Below are 15157 nucleotides of genomic sequence, written 5' to 3'. Positions count from 1 at the left end.
TTTACTGATCCTCTTTTTACCCTCCTACTGTAATTTTATGATTGCATTGGTCTCCTGTGTCTTTTTGCAGACCATTATGATTCTCTAACTGGCTCTCTACGCCTCATCACCATCAAGCCTATGGCTGCCCCACTCAACTATTCTTATCCTGACTCGTCCAATCACAGCCAAGACTCTGTCATCTTGAACGGAGAGGTGAGTTTGCTGTCACCATGGAGATGGGGCCACCTCATTAGGAGGCTTTTATTGTTGATTTATTTTTACATGTGCTAAGTGCTTGTCAACAGTAGACTTACTGTTTCCGGGGCCTGTCGAATGGTCAGGCCCACACAGAATCTGTTCCACAGATTTTCCCTGCAAGATCAGCAAAAAAAAAAAGATTCTATTTGAGCTGATTTATGAGCTGCTGAGTTGCACCAAATGGGAGCAAATAAATAGCATCAGCTTTTCACCTGCAGGTCAACATGGGGCTGAAGCAGAAGTCGGACATTGAGCATTATCGTAATAAGCTGAGGTTAAAAGCTAAGAGGAAAGGTTACAGCGATGGGCCGGTCACGAGCAGCAGCGGGAGCGGGAGCGGGAGCGGTCACATGTACAGTCATCGAGACAGGCTGAGACGTGAGAATGCTTCCTTGGACTTGGAAGATCTGAGGGGGCCGAAGGAGGACAGGAAACCCTCCACTTACGTAAAGTACCGCAGGAGGTAGGCGGAGATTAAATCCCTGCTATTACTCATCCCAAAATATTTAGAGAAAATGAAGCCCGTTGCGTGTTCCTAGATACAGGAGATGCACTAAAATCATGGGGGGGAATTTTCCAAACAGTTAAGGAACTTTTACATTATATTCGATCGATTCTAAAATAAAAGTTTGTGTTTATGTAATATATGCGTGTATATATATATTATTGTCTGTGTGTGTGTGTGTGTGTGTGTGTGTGTGCGCATGTCTGTGTGTGTGTATATATACACATACAAACACATTACAAACACATTTATATATATATATATATATTTGCATACACACACACACACATATATATATATATATATATATATATATATATATATATATATAAATAATATATATATATATATATATATATATATATATTTACACACATTTATTATATAAACAAAACCTTTTGTTAGAATCAATTAATCAATTTGACAGCACTAATTATATTATATTAATTATTATATATTATTATATATTTTATTATATTATCATACTATCCTATTGATAGCATTGTTTATCTACACACCTTGTTCAAAGAAATTATTGTATAATATTTTATTAAATAAATTAGTGCAAAATAAATGATGTGTACTTGCATACTGTGTATATATATATATATATAGAAAAAATATAAGTACATATATAATTAAATATTTTACAATCATTTATTTATTCATATATGCAACACAATACCATTTAAAAGTTTGTGGTTTGTAAGATGTTTTTGTCAAAGTGTTTTATGCTCATCAAGGCTGCATTTATTTGATCAAAAATACAATAAAAACTGTGATAAAATAAACGCTTTCAATTTTAATGTTCGAAAATATCATTTATTTCTGTGATGCAAAGCTGTATTTTCAGCATCATTACTCCAGTCTTCAGTGTCACACGATCCTTCAGAAATCATTCTAATATGCTGATTTGATGCTCAAGAAACATTTATTATTATATTCAATATTGAAAACAGTTGTGCTGCTTAATATTTTTGTGATACATTTAACCGTGATGAATTATTTGATGAATAGAAAGTCTAAAAGAACAGCATTACGTTGAAATAGAAAACTTTTGTAACATTTCTTATAAAAAAAACAAACAAAAAAAATCTTACAGACCCCATATTTTGGAATGGTAGTACACTGTATATAGAGTATACGTTTTTATGTTTGTGCCATTGCATAATTGTTGCATACCTCCTTTTATTGAATTGCGTACTAAAACAACACAGATGATCCAAATAAACAACACTATTAATTCTTAGTAAATTCCCCCTGTGGCATGAATAAGATCTCCTTAATGCTCTTCTCCGAAAACCACAGAGCACGTAATGTTTGGACATTAATATTTCAGTGTGTATAAAACTAAAAATAAATCATAATGTAAAATTAACCATGACTTCCATGACCATATGTTGGTTCGTAAGATCACAATACTGAATTTTTTAACATTCTCTCCCCAGTGACTCCCACAGGGAACCTGCATATTGGAGCAGGCAGTCTCTGAACACCCCGAGCCCTGTGGAGACAGAGATGGACATGCTGGTCATGAGGGAGCGATCCAGGAGGGGCATCCGCAACAGCGGCTACGATGTAAGCGCTCCAGCCTCTTGCATCATGGGACCCCAAATCCTCTGCTGTAGTCTTTCCGCACGGCGCGTCATTCACAGTTTAGGGAGCCGGCAGAGATTACTTTTACTTCAGTCAGCTCAAGTTTCCTTCGAGGCTTAAATGAAGGCGATTACCTTTAGGTTTAACTTTAAACCCGGTTATGACGGAAGGGAGCTTGAGATGATGGTAGCCTAGCCGACGCACTAACCCTGAATTTTAATAACCCACATCATCATGAAACAGCAGAACGTCATTGAGCTTAATAACAATTATGGTGTTTTCAGTGATTTAGATTGGAAATTCGATATCGGATAATATCCGTGAATGTGCTGGGCTTTTAAAAGTTCTGAGTTTTCAGAATATTTGCAACACAAGTGAGATCAGGGCTTTTTACACTGCGTTTAACCCTGTGTTATCATTGTTCTAGTTATGGGACTTTGAAACATGTAAACCAGAGAAGAAATATTTATGTCGTTTAATTATGTGTATTCATTGAATCCACCTCAGGGTGAGCCTGAACCGTTTGAAGAGACAGATGTGGACCGCCTTCTGAGTTCCCTGGGTTTCGCCGGTGGGCACCAGGTCAAAGGTCACTCCGACTCATCCACCCTGAGCTCGCAGCCTTCCATCGATGAAGTGAGGCAGCAGATGCACCTCCTCTTGGACAACGCCTTTGGTTTGGCCTCTGCCGAGCCAACCCCGGCAAACCACCACCACCATCATCACCACCACCCTCACGGTCCGTACAACCCCAGCCACGGTAGCCCTTACCTGGACGGGGTAACCAGCGCACCTGGGACTATGAACCACCCCAATGGAGCTCTACAGCGCGGATCCTCCTTTGGGCCGGAAATGCACCAGTGTAGCCTCCCCAAACCAGTGAGTGCCGCGCTTTGACGCGATTGACGATTGTGAAATGAATGCAAACATTTGTACTTTGAGTTGAGTTTGGGAAGAAACTAGAGGATTTAGGGTCATATGTTGATATAAGTCATCGTATAAGTATTCATAAAGTTGCTTTGTGCTTGGCTCTGCAGGGATTCAGGTTTACCCAGCTGCCTGATATGGGTTTGGGTTCCCCACCACCCCTCATCCCTCCAAGAGGCGGAGCCCCACCTGGAACATCATTGAGGCGGTGAGAGAAACCTTAAAATACTCATATTTGGTTCATGCATTATATTATATTATATTATATTATATTATATTATATTATATTATATTATATTATATTATATTATATTATATTAGATTAGATTAGATTAGATTAGATTAGATATAGATTAGATATATTGCATGCTAAATAAAATAATTATTTAATTACATAATTTTTATTAATGTTTTTGAAAAAAAGTCTTGTTGTTGTTTGTAAAAAGATATATAACTATATACATTTAATTTAACAAATATAACTTTAATAAAATATATATTTAAAAAAATAGATATATTTTATATATTCACACATACATTCATACTCATATTCAGATCATGCATTGGGTTATAGGCCTATATTATATTATATTATATTATATTATATTATATTATATTATATTATATTATATTATATTATATTATATTATATTATATTTGCTGTGTTTACATGCCAAATAAAATCAATCATTTTCCATACTTTATTTAAGGTCATATTTAAGTCATGCTCACCAAGGCTGGATTTATTTTATTTTTAAATGTCAAAATGGTAATGTTGTGAAATATGATTACAATTGAAAATAACTATTTCTATTTCAATACATTTTAAAATGTAATTTATTCCTGTGATGGCAAAGCTGAATTTTTTAGCAGCCATAACTCCAGCTGCTTTATATTATATATAAAACACATTCATACTCATATTTGGATCATGCCTTTTGTTTTGTTGTAGTTTTCCTGTGGTTTAGTATTATATCTACACCTAAAAGGTACATTTTTATGCATCCTTTTATGTAAGACCAAATGTGACAGTCAATAATCATTTGAAAAATGATAAATTAATTTAGATGAATTAAGATTAAGAAAATGCATTTGATATCCACATGTTAATAATTATTAGCTACAAAGATATACCCTTTTTCCAATTAATTTATTGATTTTTAATATGAATTGATGTACCTATTAACTGTCATATTGCCCTTTAGGGGAAGATAAGGTTTAACTGATAATAAAGGGCACAGCGGGTGTACAATTGAGCGTACTGCCTTACGCGACAAGCTTTTTTGCACATTTCTTTTTCTGACAGATAGCACATAGCATTACAGCATCACATTGCGAGCTGTATTGAGATGAGCCTCATGTAAATTTATACAAGGTTTCTTTCCTCTGAGATTATGTGGCTGGCATGCATTAAAGGTGCTTTGCATGGTTGTCAGTCCTGCTGACTGCATTGAGGTTTGTCATGCGGCTCTGAGGCGATGCTGGCCAGCGTTGCCCCCTGGTGGTTTGATAACAGTATAACAAGACTTCTTCATCTCTTATTGCAGCTCCACACCAGACATGAGTCTGAAGCCTCAAGTGTCTGAGGCCTCTGAGATGAGTCAGCACAATGGCACCCCCTATCTGCCAATCAACCGAGCTCCTTTCCCTGCTGTTACTGTCGACGAGTCTATGACAAGCTACTCAGGTCAGTGTGTTCGGGAAACGTTGGTTAAAGGGGTCATATGATGGGGTATTCGGTTTTAGGTTCAATTTATACATACTGTACATTATTGTTGCTCCGCCTTTCTGAAATGCGCGGTGTGCTCTGATTGGCCGGCGATCCAGTGCATTGTGATTGGCCCAAATACATTAAGCGTGTGACGGAAATGTCACGCCCCTTACCATATTTGGAACATCAGCTCCCAAAGCATTAATGACAGGTCATAATGTTGTTGTACTACCTTATCAATTCAAAACTGAATCTGAACCGGAAAAAAAATGCACCCGTGCTACGGGTGTGAGAACACTACGCCTTCTTTCTTTGCGTGTACATTTGGGTGGTGTTATGAAACACGTTGATTTGTGTGGCCGTGTTTGAATGAAGCGTTTTTAATTTTTACAGAGAATATCTCTTTAGAGCTTTGTAACTCTGCAGATCTTATATTTGCACTAACAGCTACAATAACACACTAATGAAAAAGGAAAACAAGAAATCGCATCATATGACCCCTTAATATTTTGGGTTGTCAAACGCATAAAAAAATAAAAATAAAAATCTGTCTTCCAATGTTTTGCAGGAAACCCAATGACAGCAGTATATGCCATATCTGCCAACCGTCCCGGTTACTCTGACTATTTCGTCCTGTCTCCACCGTCCTCCTACCGGAGCCCTTCTTGGATGTCCTACCCTCCAGAGCCAGAGGACCTTCCACATCAGTGGAATGACACGGTAAAGGCAAGCTCTGTTTCTATATAAAGTACCGCCAAGCGTGACTAACCCTACCCGATGACTCCTAACACATCTGGTATTGTGACCCTATTACATTCACATTTTGTTATTATCCACAAATAAAAGAACCTTTATTCATCTGAATTGTCTCTGTTGTGTCATCATAAATGTAAATGTTTTTTTTCTTTTTTTTTCTTTTTTTTTTTCTTACAGAACCAGTGTCACCTGGAGACCATCTGCTGAATTGGAGTAATTTCTGATGTTGAGCAGACTCAGAAATTTAAAGGGGTATATTGGAGTTTTAGATTACTATCAATTTACATTATTATTACACTGATTATACATTTAAAAAATAAATAAGGTAACACTTTACAATAAGGTCTCATTTGTTAAAATTGATGTATTAACTAATAGGAACTAACAGGGAGCAGTAACGGTATCGTTTTCAATATATCAGACAATCACGGTATCGTTTTCAAAAACTTGCACTTTGAAACCCATTTGAAAAAGTTTGAATTTTTTTTATTTAATTTTCAGGCTCCCAGAACACAGTTGACATGTGAATGAACGGCCAAAACGCATAAAAAGTTTTCCTTTTTTAGTTGAAAACGGTGTCGTGTAAACACCCTTAGACTATAGAATTACTGTTCATTGATAGTTCATGTTAACTAATGTAGTTAACTAATGAAACCTTATTTTAAAGTGTTACCAAAATTATTTTAATTATCTCTGATATATATATATATATATATATATATATATATATACAGTGCTCTGCATAAGTGTATACACCCATGCTAAAGTTGACTAAAAAGAGGAATAAAAAATCATATTTTGGAAATTGAACTTAATGCCTTAATTTAAAAAATTAGGAAAAATCCAACCTTTAAGGACACCAATTTTCTTTGTGAATGAATAATGTATCGTAAATAAATAAATGTTCTTCCTTAAAATACATGGTGCATAAGTGAGTACACCCCTATGTTAAATTCCCATAGAGGCAGGCAGATTTTTATTTTTAAGTATTTTTTTATATTTTTTTTTTAGGATACTATGCATCCTGATAAAGTTCCCTTGGCCTTTGGAATTAAAATAGCCCCACATCATCACATAGCCTTCACCATACCTAGAGATTGGCATGGAGTACTTTCCATAAGATCATCTCTCAATGCAAATCAAACCAGCTATTAGGCTAACTGAAATAAAACCATGCCAATCTCTAGGTATGGTGAAGGCTATGTGATGATGTGGGGCTATTTTAATTCCAAAGGCCAAGGGAACTTTATCAGGATGCATAGTATCCTACACATTTTTTTAAAAAAAATACTTAAAAATAAAAATCTGCCTGCCTCTATGGGAATTTAACATAGGGGTGTACACACTTATGCACCATGTATTTTAAGGAAGAACATTTATTTATTTACGATACATTATTCATTCACAAAGAAAATTGGTGTCCTTAAAGGTTGGATTTTTCCTAATTTTTTAAATTAAGGCATTAAGTTCAATTTCCAAAATATGATTTTTTATTCCTCTTTTTAGTCAACTTTAGCATGGGTGTATACACTTATGCAGAGCACTATATATATATATATATATATATATATATATATATATATATATATATATATATATATATATATATATATATATATATATATATATATATATATATATATATATATAATTTAATTCAATAAATAATTATATTATAATTGTATATTTAATATTAATTTAATTATTTCTTAAAGGGACAGTTCACCCAAAAATGAACATTGTGTCATCAGTTACTCACCCTCAAGTTGTTCCAAACCTGTATAAATTTCGTTCTGCTGAACTCAAAAGAAGATATTTTGGTATTTCGGTTTGGAACAACTTGAGGGTGAGTAAATTATGACAGAATTTTCATTATTGGGTGAACTATGCTTTTAAATATAAGAGAAAATATTAAAGATTATCTGGTGTTATTTGAATTTTTACCTTTTTAAAATATTTGTCCATACAAGGCAATATGAGAAAACAAATTTTTATTCAAACCTGTATGGTGTTGTTTTTTCCCCCGGTGTAGCGCAAAAAAAGAATATTGGAACAACATGAGGGTGAACTGTCTCTTTAAGAAGCCATGTGATTGTATCTTTCAGGTTGCGTGCCACCAAAAAGAATCGTCGTCTACTCTGAAATTTTGGATTCAGCAGCCCCAACCAACCACAACGCCACCCAGACCCATAAGCCACAAACTCACCTGCCAGCCTAAGTGAGATGCAGCACCCATTATTAATCAACGTCTGCAGTGAGGGTAAATAACCACAACAACCACGCTGAACAAGCAACAGGTTACCTCACTGGCCAAAACTGTGTTTTTCTTAAAGCTTTTTCAAATTAAGAAGTGTTGTATCTTATGCAGGTGGTTTTATGTGTATTTTAAACACCCAAGTTACTAATAACGGAAAACTAAAACATTTTTTTTTTTTCATTTTGGGCTTTCCTTGCTTCATCGATGCCTATCTTTGTCTTTTGCTCTCATTCATGAATTTTTTAAAGAAACGGTTATTGCAGGCGATTCTTTTTGAGCACTCCGTATGGCTTGTGTAAAAAAACCCGATGATGGCGATGAATGATATAAAAGAAATCAAACATTTGGAGGGATGTGACATCCTGTACTGTATCTACTGTAGTCACAATGCAAAAAAAAATAGTATATGCTTTTTCTTTCTCTCAAAAATCCATAGCTTATGCTGTATTAAAGTATTTCACGATGCAAAAGCTTTCATAAAAGACATGAATCGTGTTTTGAGAGTTTACATGTGACATGGGAAGATAGCCATAAAGGTTTAGTGGATAAAGAGATTGATAAATGATGAATGGATGGAGGGCCATACCATATTTTTAGTAGCCTTTTTGTAAGTACTGGAAGAGTAACAAAAACTACATATTTTATTGTCTTATAAAAGGTACCAAAACATAGAGATATTTATGAGATAAAATATGCAGCATTCACCAAAATTGACTTTAAATCTGATTTAGAATATATTGATCCCATGAAATCAAATGAAAACTGTAGCATAATATCCTAATATGATATCAAATTGCTATAATTAAGCAAGTACGGTGTTGCAGAAGTAACATTGGGCATGTGTTCTTAAGAGAATGAGTCTAATGCATGTAGTCTGGACATATAAATCATAAGGGCTTTGTATGTCAAGTAAGTCCCATATTTTATTTGGGCAGTTATAGGACGGAAATCTATTGTAAAAAGAATCATACACAACAGAAGTATCCCATTAAATACATGCTACCTGTCAATGTACTTTACAGACTTTTTTTTTTGTTTTTTTTGCCATTTGCAGAATAAATCAAGATACATTAACATAATCGGATTATGAAAATTACATAATGTGTCGTGTAAATTACTACAAATGCCACTATTGTATGATTTGTGTTGAAATGAACGTTGTCCTTTCTGTTTAACTTCGGTGGTGCAGGGGATGTGCAAATATCTATCATGTAATTGTTCCTTTTTAAAGTTTTTTCTTTTAATATTTTTATATCAATTGAATCACCTTTTTTGGCCAACAACAGTGGACATTCGGCTAAAAATTGTTACCAATGTAAAATATTGTGCTTCAAATGTAAGAAAAAAAGAAAAAAGAAAAAAAAAAAGCCTCCTTGTGAACCTATGTGGGAAAATTGTGTAATATTCATAATGTGTACATCATCATAACAAATAAGATGTTGACTTCTTTTCCTACTTGTATATGACACTAAACAACCATATTTGACAGTACTGTATATTTCCCTTCGTTTCTGTAAAATATTATTCGGTTTAAACGTTCTACTTGTTATTTTCTTTTCTTCTTGATTATTTTATTTAGCATAGTGTAAAATAACCATCATTATATAATGGTTTAACACTTTGAAGGACTCATTTTTGTGGGTTACACACTGAATCAAATCTAATAAAAACTACATTTGATCATTTAAAAATGATTTTAAAAGACTTCATATTGTGTTTAATGTTTTACTAACTGCTTTATTGTCCATTTTAGCATCGTTCGTAAACAATATGGTGTCCATGCTAGCCTAGCTTTGCTTAGCTTTTCATTTCCTGTCCAGTAGAGGGCAGCACTACCCCTTTAATTCAGTTCAACCAAAACTTCCTCCGCTGCAAAATTATTCCTGGCATTGATGGAGCGGCTTTTATTCACTTTGTAAAATCCATTATGTCCTCTAACTCTAGTTTAAGCACATTTCGAGACGTATTTTCTATCTGGCCCTGCTTTGGATGTTTAGGTGCGGTCCCTTGTTTCTCTCCCCGTCCCTTAAGGGGATTCATCTACCTTGCCAAGGTGTCTTTCATCGGGCTAACTTGTGGACTGTCCGGGCGGGGTGGCTGTCAGCCCGGCTGAGGTGAGTTTCTCTAACGACGCGAGAGGCTGCTGGAGGGTAAAAGCGGCCTGTCCACTTCGATCTCGTCTCTGTCCCTGTATCTGTGACAGCAAAGCCATTCAAAGCCACATGAGTCACATCAATCACTGCAGGGACGAGGCTTCTGTCTCTCCCAAATGTCTGGTTGCATTTAAAGCGCTAATCACTGTTCACCTTATAGCTTACTGCAGGTGAAGCTACATAGAGTAAATGGATTTGTGTTCATAATTCACGCGGAATGACTTCCATTATGACTATAAGCTACGAAGAGTGGTAATCATTTAGTTGAATGGTATCCAAAGAACACTCGTATTCGGCTAGCAAAAACTACTAATTATCGACTATTGCTAAAATAGTCAGTATAACAGGGTGAATGAGGACACTTTTGCACTTTAGAACGGTAATTTATTGTCACCCCAACACTTCGGACCAGCAAACGATTTTTCCCCTATTAATTTATTCAAGAATTAGTTATATTGAAAGTGCAGTTCATATAGGGGTGGGTGATATGTCAAAAAATATCATATCACGATTTTATCACGATTCTTTTTCATGTTGGTTTTACTATTTTGCAAGTGACTGAGCATTACAGCCAAACTAATGTCCCTATTTTAAGAACAGCCTAGTAACACAATAAAAAATAAAAAAGAATGGCAGACGTTAAGGCCGAAGTGGCGAAGATAAAATTCTTTGTAATTATTTTCTTTGTTATTAAAAATTAAGAACAAAGATACATATGTATTGTACACAACTTAATATACAAATGAAATAAACAGTGCTTTATTATTTTTTTCAGCTACAGAAAGTGTATTTAACAGTAGCCTAGTATTGAAGAAAGTAATTAAATGAACAAATATAAAAAATAAAACACAACATATACTTAACTGTATCAATTATACATTGATTCTTATTAAAGCTACTATTAAAGTTCTCAGTCAAGAGTTTGTGTTTTGTTGTTTTATTAACATTAAAGGGATAGTTCTCCCAAAAATTTAAATTGTCATAATTGACTCTCTCAAGTTGTTATAAACCCGAATAAGTTTCTTTCTTCTGTTGAAAATAAAAGTTATTTGGAAGAATGTGGCTAACCAAACAGTTGATGGACCATACAGTGACTTCCATAGTATATTATTTCCCTATGGAAGTCTGTTTGGTAAGCCACATTCTTCAAAATATCTTCTTTTGTGTTCAGCACAATAAAGAAATGAATACAGGTTTGGAACAACATTAGAGTGAGTAAATAATGACAGAATTTTTATTTTTGGGTGAACTATCCCTTTAAGGACGAGCGGCAGCATGTTTACTATTAGGCTACTGTCTCTTTAAGACCTGCACGCAACCAAGCGGCAACCTCCCCGTCTCTCTCTTGAAACCAACACGGAAGTGAGTTAAACTGCAATTCGTTGACTGGCCGCTTGAGGCTGTTGTCAGAAGTGAGTCAAATCTGTATCTCCCCCATGTTAAAATGCCAAATTTTACAGCAGAAAAAAACGTGTTTAAAGCCTGGTGTCTGTATGTGGATTTGGTCTATACAGCTAATTTTGCCCTTCATAACAACTGTGAGGGGGGTGAATTATTTTATAACTCGTCCGTTTAGTTGATTAATATTTAAATTTAAGGGTGTGGCCAAGCCACTTGAGTGACAGATGGATTGCCGCTGTCAGTGCTAGCCGTTTGTCTGCTGTTACTAGCCGTCACTTCACCTCAGCAATGTTAGCTGCTGAACTTGCCATCTCTGCAGTGTTTGTGCTTTTTTCGGGATTATTATTTCATACAATTTAATACTTGGGTAACGTTACAAAGCCCATGTCTTTGGATTCCGTCGTTATCGTTCGAGAGAACAACCAGCGCTGTATTTCAGTTGTTTTCCTCTGTGAACATGCACTAATGAATGTCTGACAATTTCGTTGCTTTTTGGGGTTTTCAAATTTAAAACGTCAATAAATGCTCGTTCGTTCTGCTCCCATGGAACAGATGGATTATAATATGCTTATGTAAGTTACCGTCAGATGAAATCATGCAGGCGTCGGCGCTTTCTCCGTCCATGCAATAAATGCACATGAATGAGCGCGGATTTTCTAGCGCATTTACTTGCACTTCAAAGGCAATATATCTATGGTTTAACGGTTAAACCATAACCCATTTGAGAGACGGCCAACATCAGAATTTAAAATGGACTGAATAAGCTCATACGAACTTGAGCGATGCCGCGCTGACGGACCATGAAAGAGTGACGGACATGTATGCACATAAATCACTGTCATACACAAACACTCTCGAAGTAATACACAGTCTCACTTGTAGCCATGTCTTTTAACTATTATAATATTTCGAAGGGCAAAAATAGGAACGTTTAATTGGCTTTACATCATCAGCTAACTCGATCACGTCGAGCTAGGTGATTTCAGATAGCCAGGCTCCTCAGCTCCACTCACGCCCCGCCTGTTTGTCTATTTTCTGTTATCCGGGAGTGACGCAAGGCCAAGATGGCGACGGCCGGCTCCGCCCACTTTAGGCTTCAAAAATGCTCTTCAGAAACCTACGGGTGACGTCACGGACACTACGTCCATATTTTTTTACAGTCTATGCACGCAACGCGATTTGACAAGCAGATTTTCTCTCAATTTTCTTTCGTTTGCTTTCACTTTAGACATAACCAACTTTGTTTATGTAAACCTTGTGTGTATTTGACAGTATTAGCGCAATAAGACTCAAAAGATAACTTAGTCCAGTAACCAGACGCTGTTAGACAGGCTTTTAGTGCATGCGCGCTTCGGGTGAATGCGCTCAGAAATAATAAAAATAACCGGCAAGAAATAATGAACTTTTGTGAACTGCAGTGTCCCGTTCCTCTGCGTTAACATTTGATGTGAATATACGTATAACATTTGACATTTGATGTGAATATACGTTACGTTGTGCAGTATGTTGAGACAGGCGCCGAACTGCAACTGATGGAATGCACGACATACGGTATTTCTTCAAAAGCAGATCGAAAAAATCGAAACTTTTTTTTTTTTTTTTTTTATAAAGATAAAATGTCAGTGGTAAGTGTCCTATCAAAATCTTTCATAACATATTTTTGCATAATATCTCGTAATAAAATATCCATATTTAAAACTTTATAAACTATAATTAGCCTAGATTCTGGCAACGGACGTTCGCGAGAGAGTCGAGTTCTGGCGGAAGGGTGACCTCTAAACTGTTATATACTCCTAGGATGGCTTGAGGGTGAGTTAATTATGGAATAATTGTAATTTTTGGGTGAACTGTTCCTTTTAATAGTTTATGAAAATGGTATACATGTTTTTCAAAACCATAATAAACCAACATCAATACAAAGAGTAGATTTCTATGAACTAAATCTTTGAAAATATTTGTCTTTATTGTGGACTGTATGTCATTGATCCTAATGCAATTTACAGTGATTGTCGCAACATCTTTCTCGTCCTGATCCTTTGGCTAGACACTTGATGTTTGGCCTTAAAGCAACTTTACTGGAGGCTTGGGCTACTTGCACTGCTGTCAAGGATGTAAATATGCGTTTGGAGCCCTTTGAGCTCTGCTGGCTCAGCTCGTGTGGACTGCCTGGGAGGCCTGGTGTAATAAGAGATGTTTAATCGCCTCTTTCAGTAATTAATGTGCAATCACTGAAAGGCAAACAAATGGGAATTGCACAGCACTCAGCAAATGATCAGAGTGGAGGGTATCAGCCACTCGGAGGATTTACATTTCCAGCGAGAGAGAGAGAGAACATGCAGCTTAAGTGAACTAAATATAGTTAAAGCTAAAGTGATTCTCATTTAAGAAAGCCATAAAGTGAAATAATGCAAATGCAAGCATGCATTTTTAACAAGTTTGGGAAAGTAAAAAATTATTAAAAAATGTGGGTCCCCGAGGCATCGTGTGGCTCTTGGATAACAGAGGGAATGTAGGTAGGCGAAGCTGTGGTATTATCTGAAGATGTTTACATTTTAAATATGCCAGGAGGATATTTGCATATTTATCTCAAGCGGCTTAATTTTGCACAGTCCTTGTATTTCCTGCGTCGCAGAAACTCTTTACACTGGTTAAACCACAACAGCAAATGCTCATTTTGTGTTGTGGTCCCTGTGGTTTATAACAGCTCTTTTGAATATTTAATAATCATTGAGCTATTTTAGAAGCCTATGATCTATTCACTTTAGAAACTACTTCCTGTAGAATTTGCCTTTTTTTTTTTTTTTTTTTTTAGAAAGCCAGACTTATTTTTCTAAAAAATGTGCTGTGCTGCTTTGGGATATGCAAAAATCAGTTTTCCATTTTGCATTTAGAGCATGTGACTTGCGTTAGGTAACCTTAAAAGAACCTGTAAGGAAGGGTTTCGTCGCCACATCCAGAATCCATCCTGGGATATTTTGGAAAATTAAGAGTTATAAAGCAGCTGTAAATGTTTCTGTGTCATTAGCAACACCAAATGCATACACTAAAAGTTTGTGGTTGGTAAGATTTTTTTATTGAAACCTCTTTCAAAAGGATTCTTTGTATTAGAAAGTTTCAAAGAATTCATTCAGCATTAATTTGAAGTAGATTAATGTTATACCGTTCCTGAATTGCTCAACAGCAAGCATAAACTATCTCACGAGCATTAATATGACAAACTCAAGGACTCGACAGTCACAATCCAGCGGTGAGGCGCAGGCTCTGATGCGCAGCCCTGGTGGCGACTGTGTGAGATAAGGAGCTTACTGGATGAATGCCTGAGTAATTAATAGTTGGAGAGAGTGAATCTACTGTATGTTTCAGCTGCCCCACGCCGGCTCTTTGTAGACTATGAACAATGACCCTCGCCACCCGAACGCCTTCTCAGTAAGACAGAAGGCTACTGCAACACCCTCTAAGTTCTTTGTATTCTTTGCCATACTGAACTGTGTGCTTGACAACCATTCTATAAATATTCTATGAATACAACATTGCTACCATTATACCCAGAGATAAGCAAACTATGCTCTGCCTGGAATTCACAGCTTTAGTATGACATTTAATAACTGTTT

The 15157-nt window shown here is 35.9% G+C and overlaps 1 protein-coding gene across 5 annotated transcripts in view; it reads left to right on the top strand.

Moving 5' to 3' along the window:
• kiaa1549la (KIAA1549-like a) overlaps positions 1–9330 on the top strand; it is a 50649-nt gene extending 41319 nt beyond the window's left edge. For 3 of the 5 annotated variants that reach the window (XM_084095085.1, XM_084095082.1, XM_084095081.1), the window contains 9 exons: positions 71–195; positions 459–703; positions 2194–2323; positions 2849–3220; positions 3379–3476; positions 4816–4955; positions 5548–5705; positions 5913–5987; positions 7841–9330. In XM_084095085.1, coding sequence (XP_083951211.1) covers positions 71–195; positions 459–703; positions 2194–2323; positions 2849–3220; positions 3379–3476; positions 4816–4955; positions 5548–5705; positions 5913–5942 — 1298 coding nt within the window. In that variant the 3' untranslated portion in view covers positions 5943–5987; positions 7841–9330. The remainder of the gene's footprint in view (positions 1–70; positions 196–458; positions 704–2193; positions 2324–2848; positions 3221–3378; positions 3477–4815; positions 4956–5547; positions 5706–5912; positions 5988–7840) is intronic. The other 2 variants (XM_084095083.1, XM_084095084.1) reach the window with 1 other exon arrangement.
• Positions 9331–15157: the final 5827 nt, after the last annotated feature.

Source organism: Abramis brama, assembly GCF_963993115.1.
Source record: "Abramis brama genome assembly, chromosome: 20".
Classification (NCBI taxonomy): domain Eukaryota; kingdom Metazoa; phylum Chordata; class Actinopteri; order Cypriniformes; family Leuciscidae; genus Abramis; species Abramis brama.
This window is presented reverse-complemented; position numbering and strand designations above follow the sequence as displayed.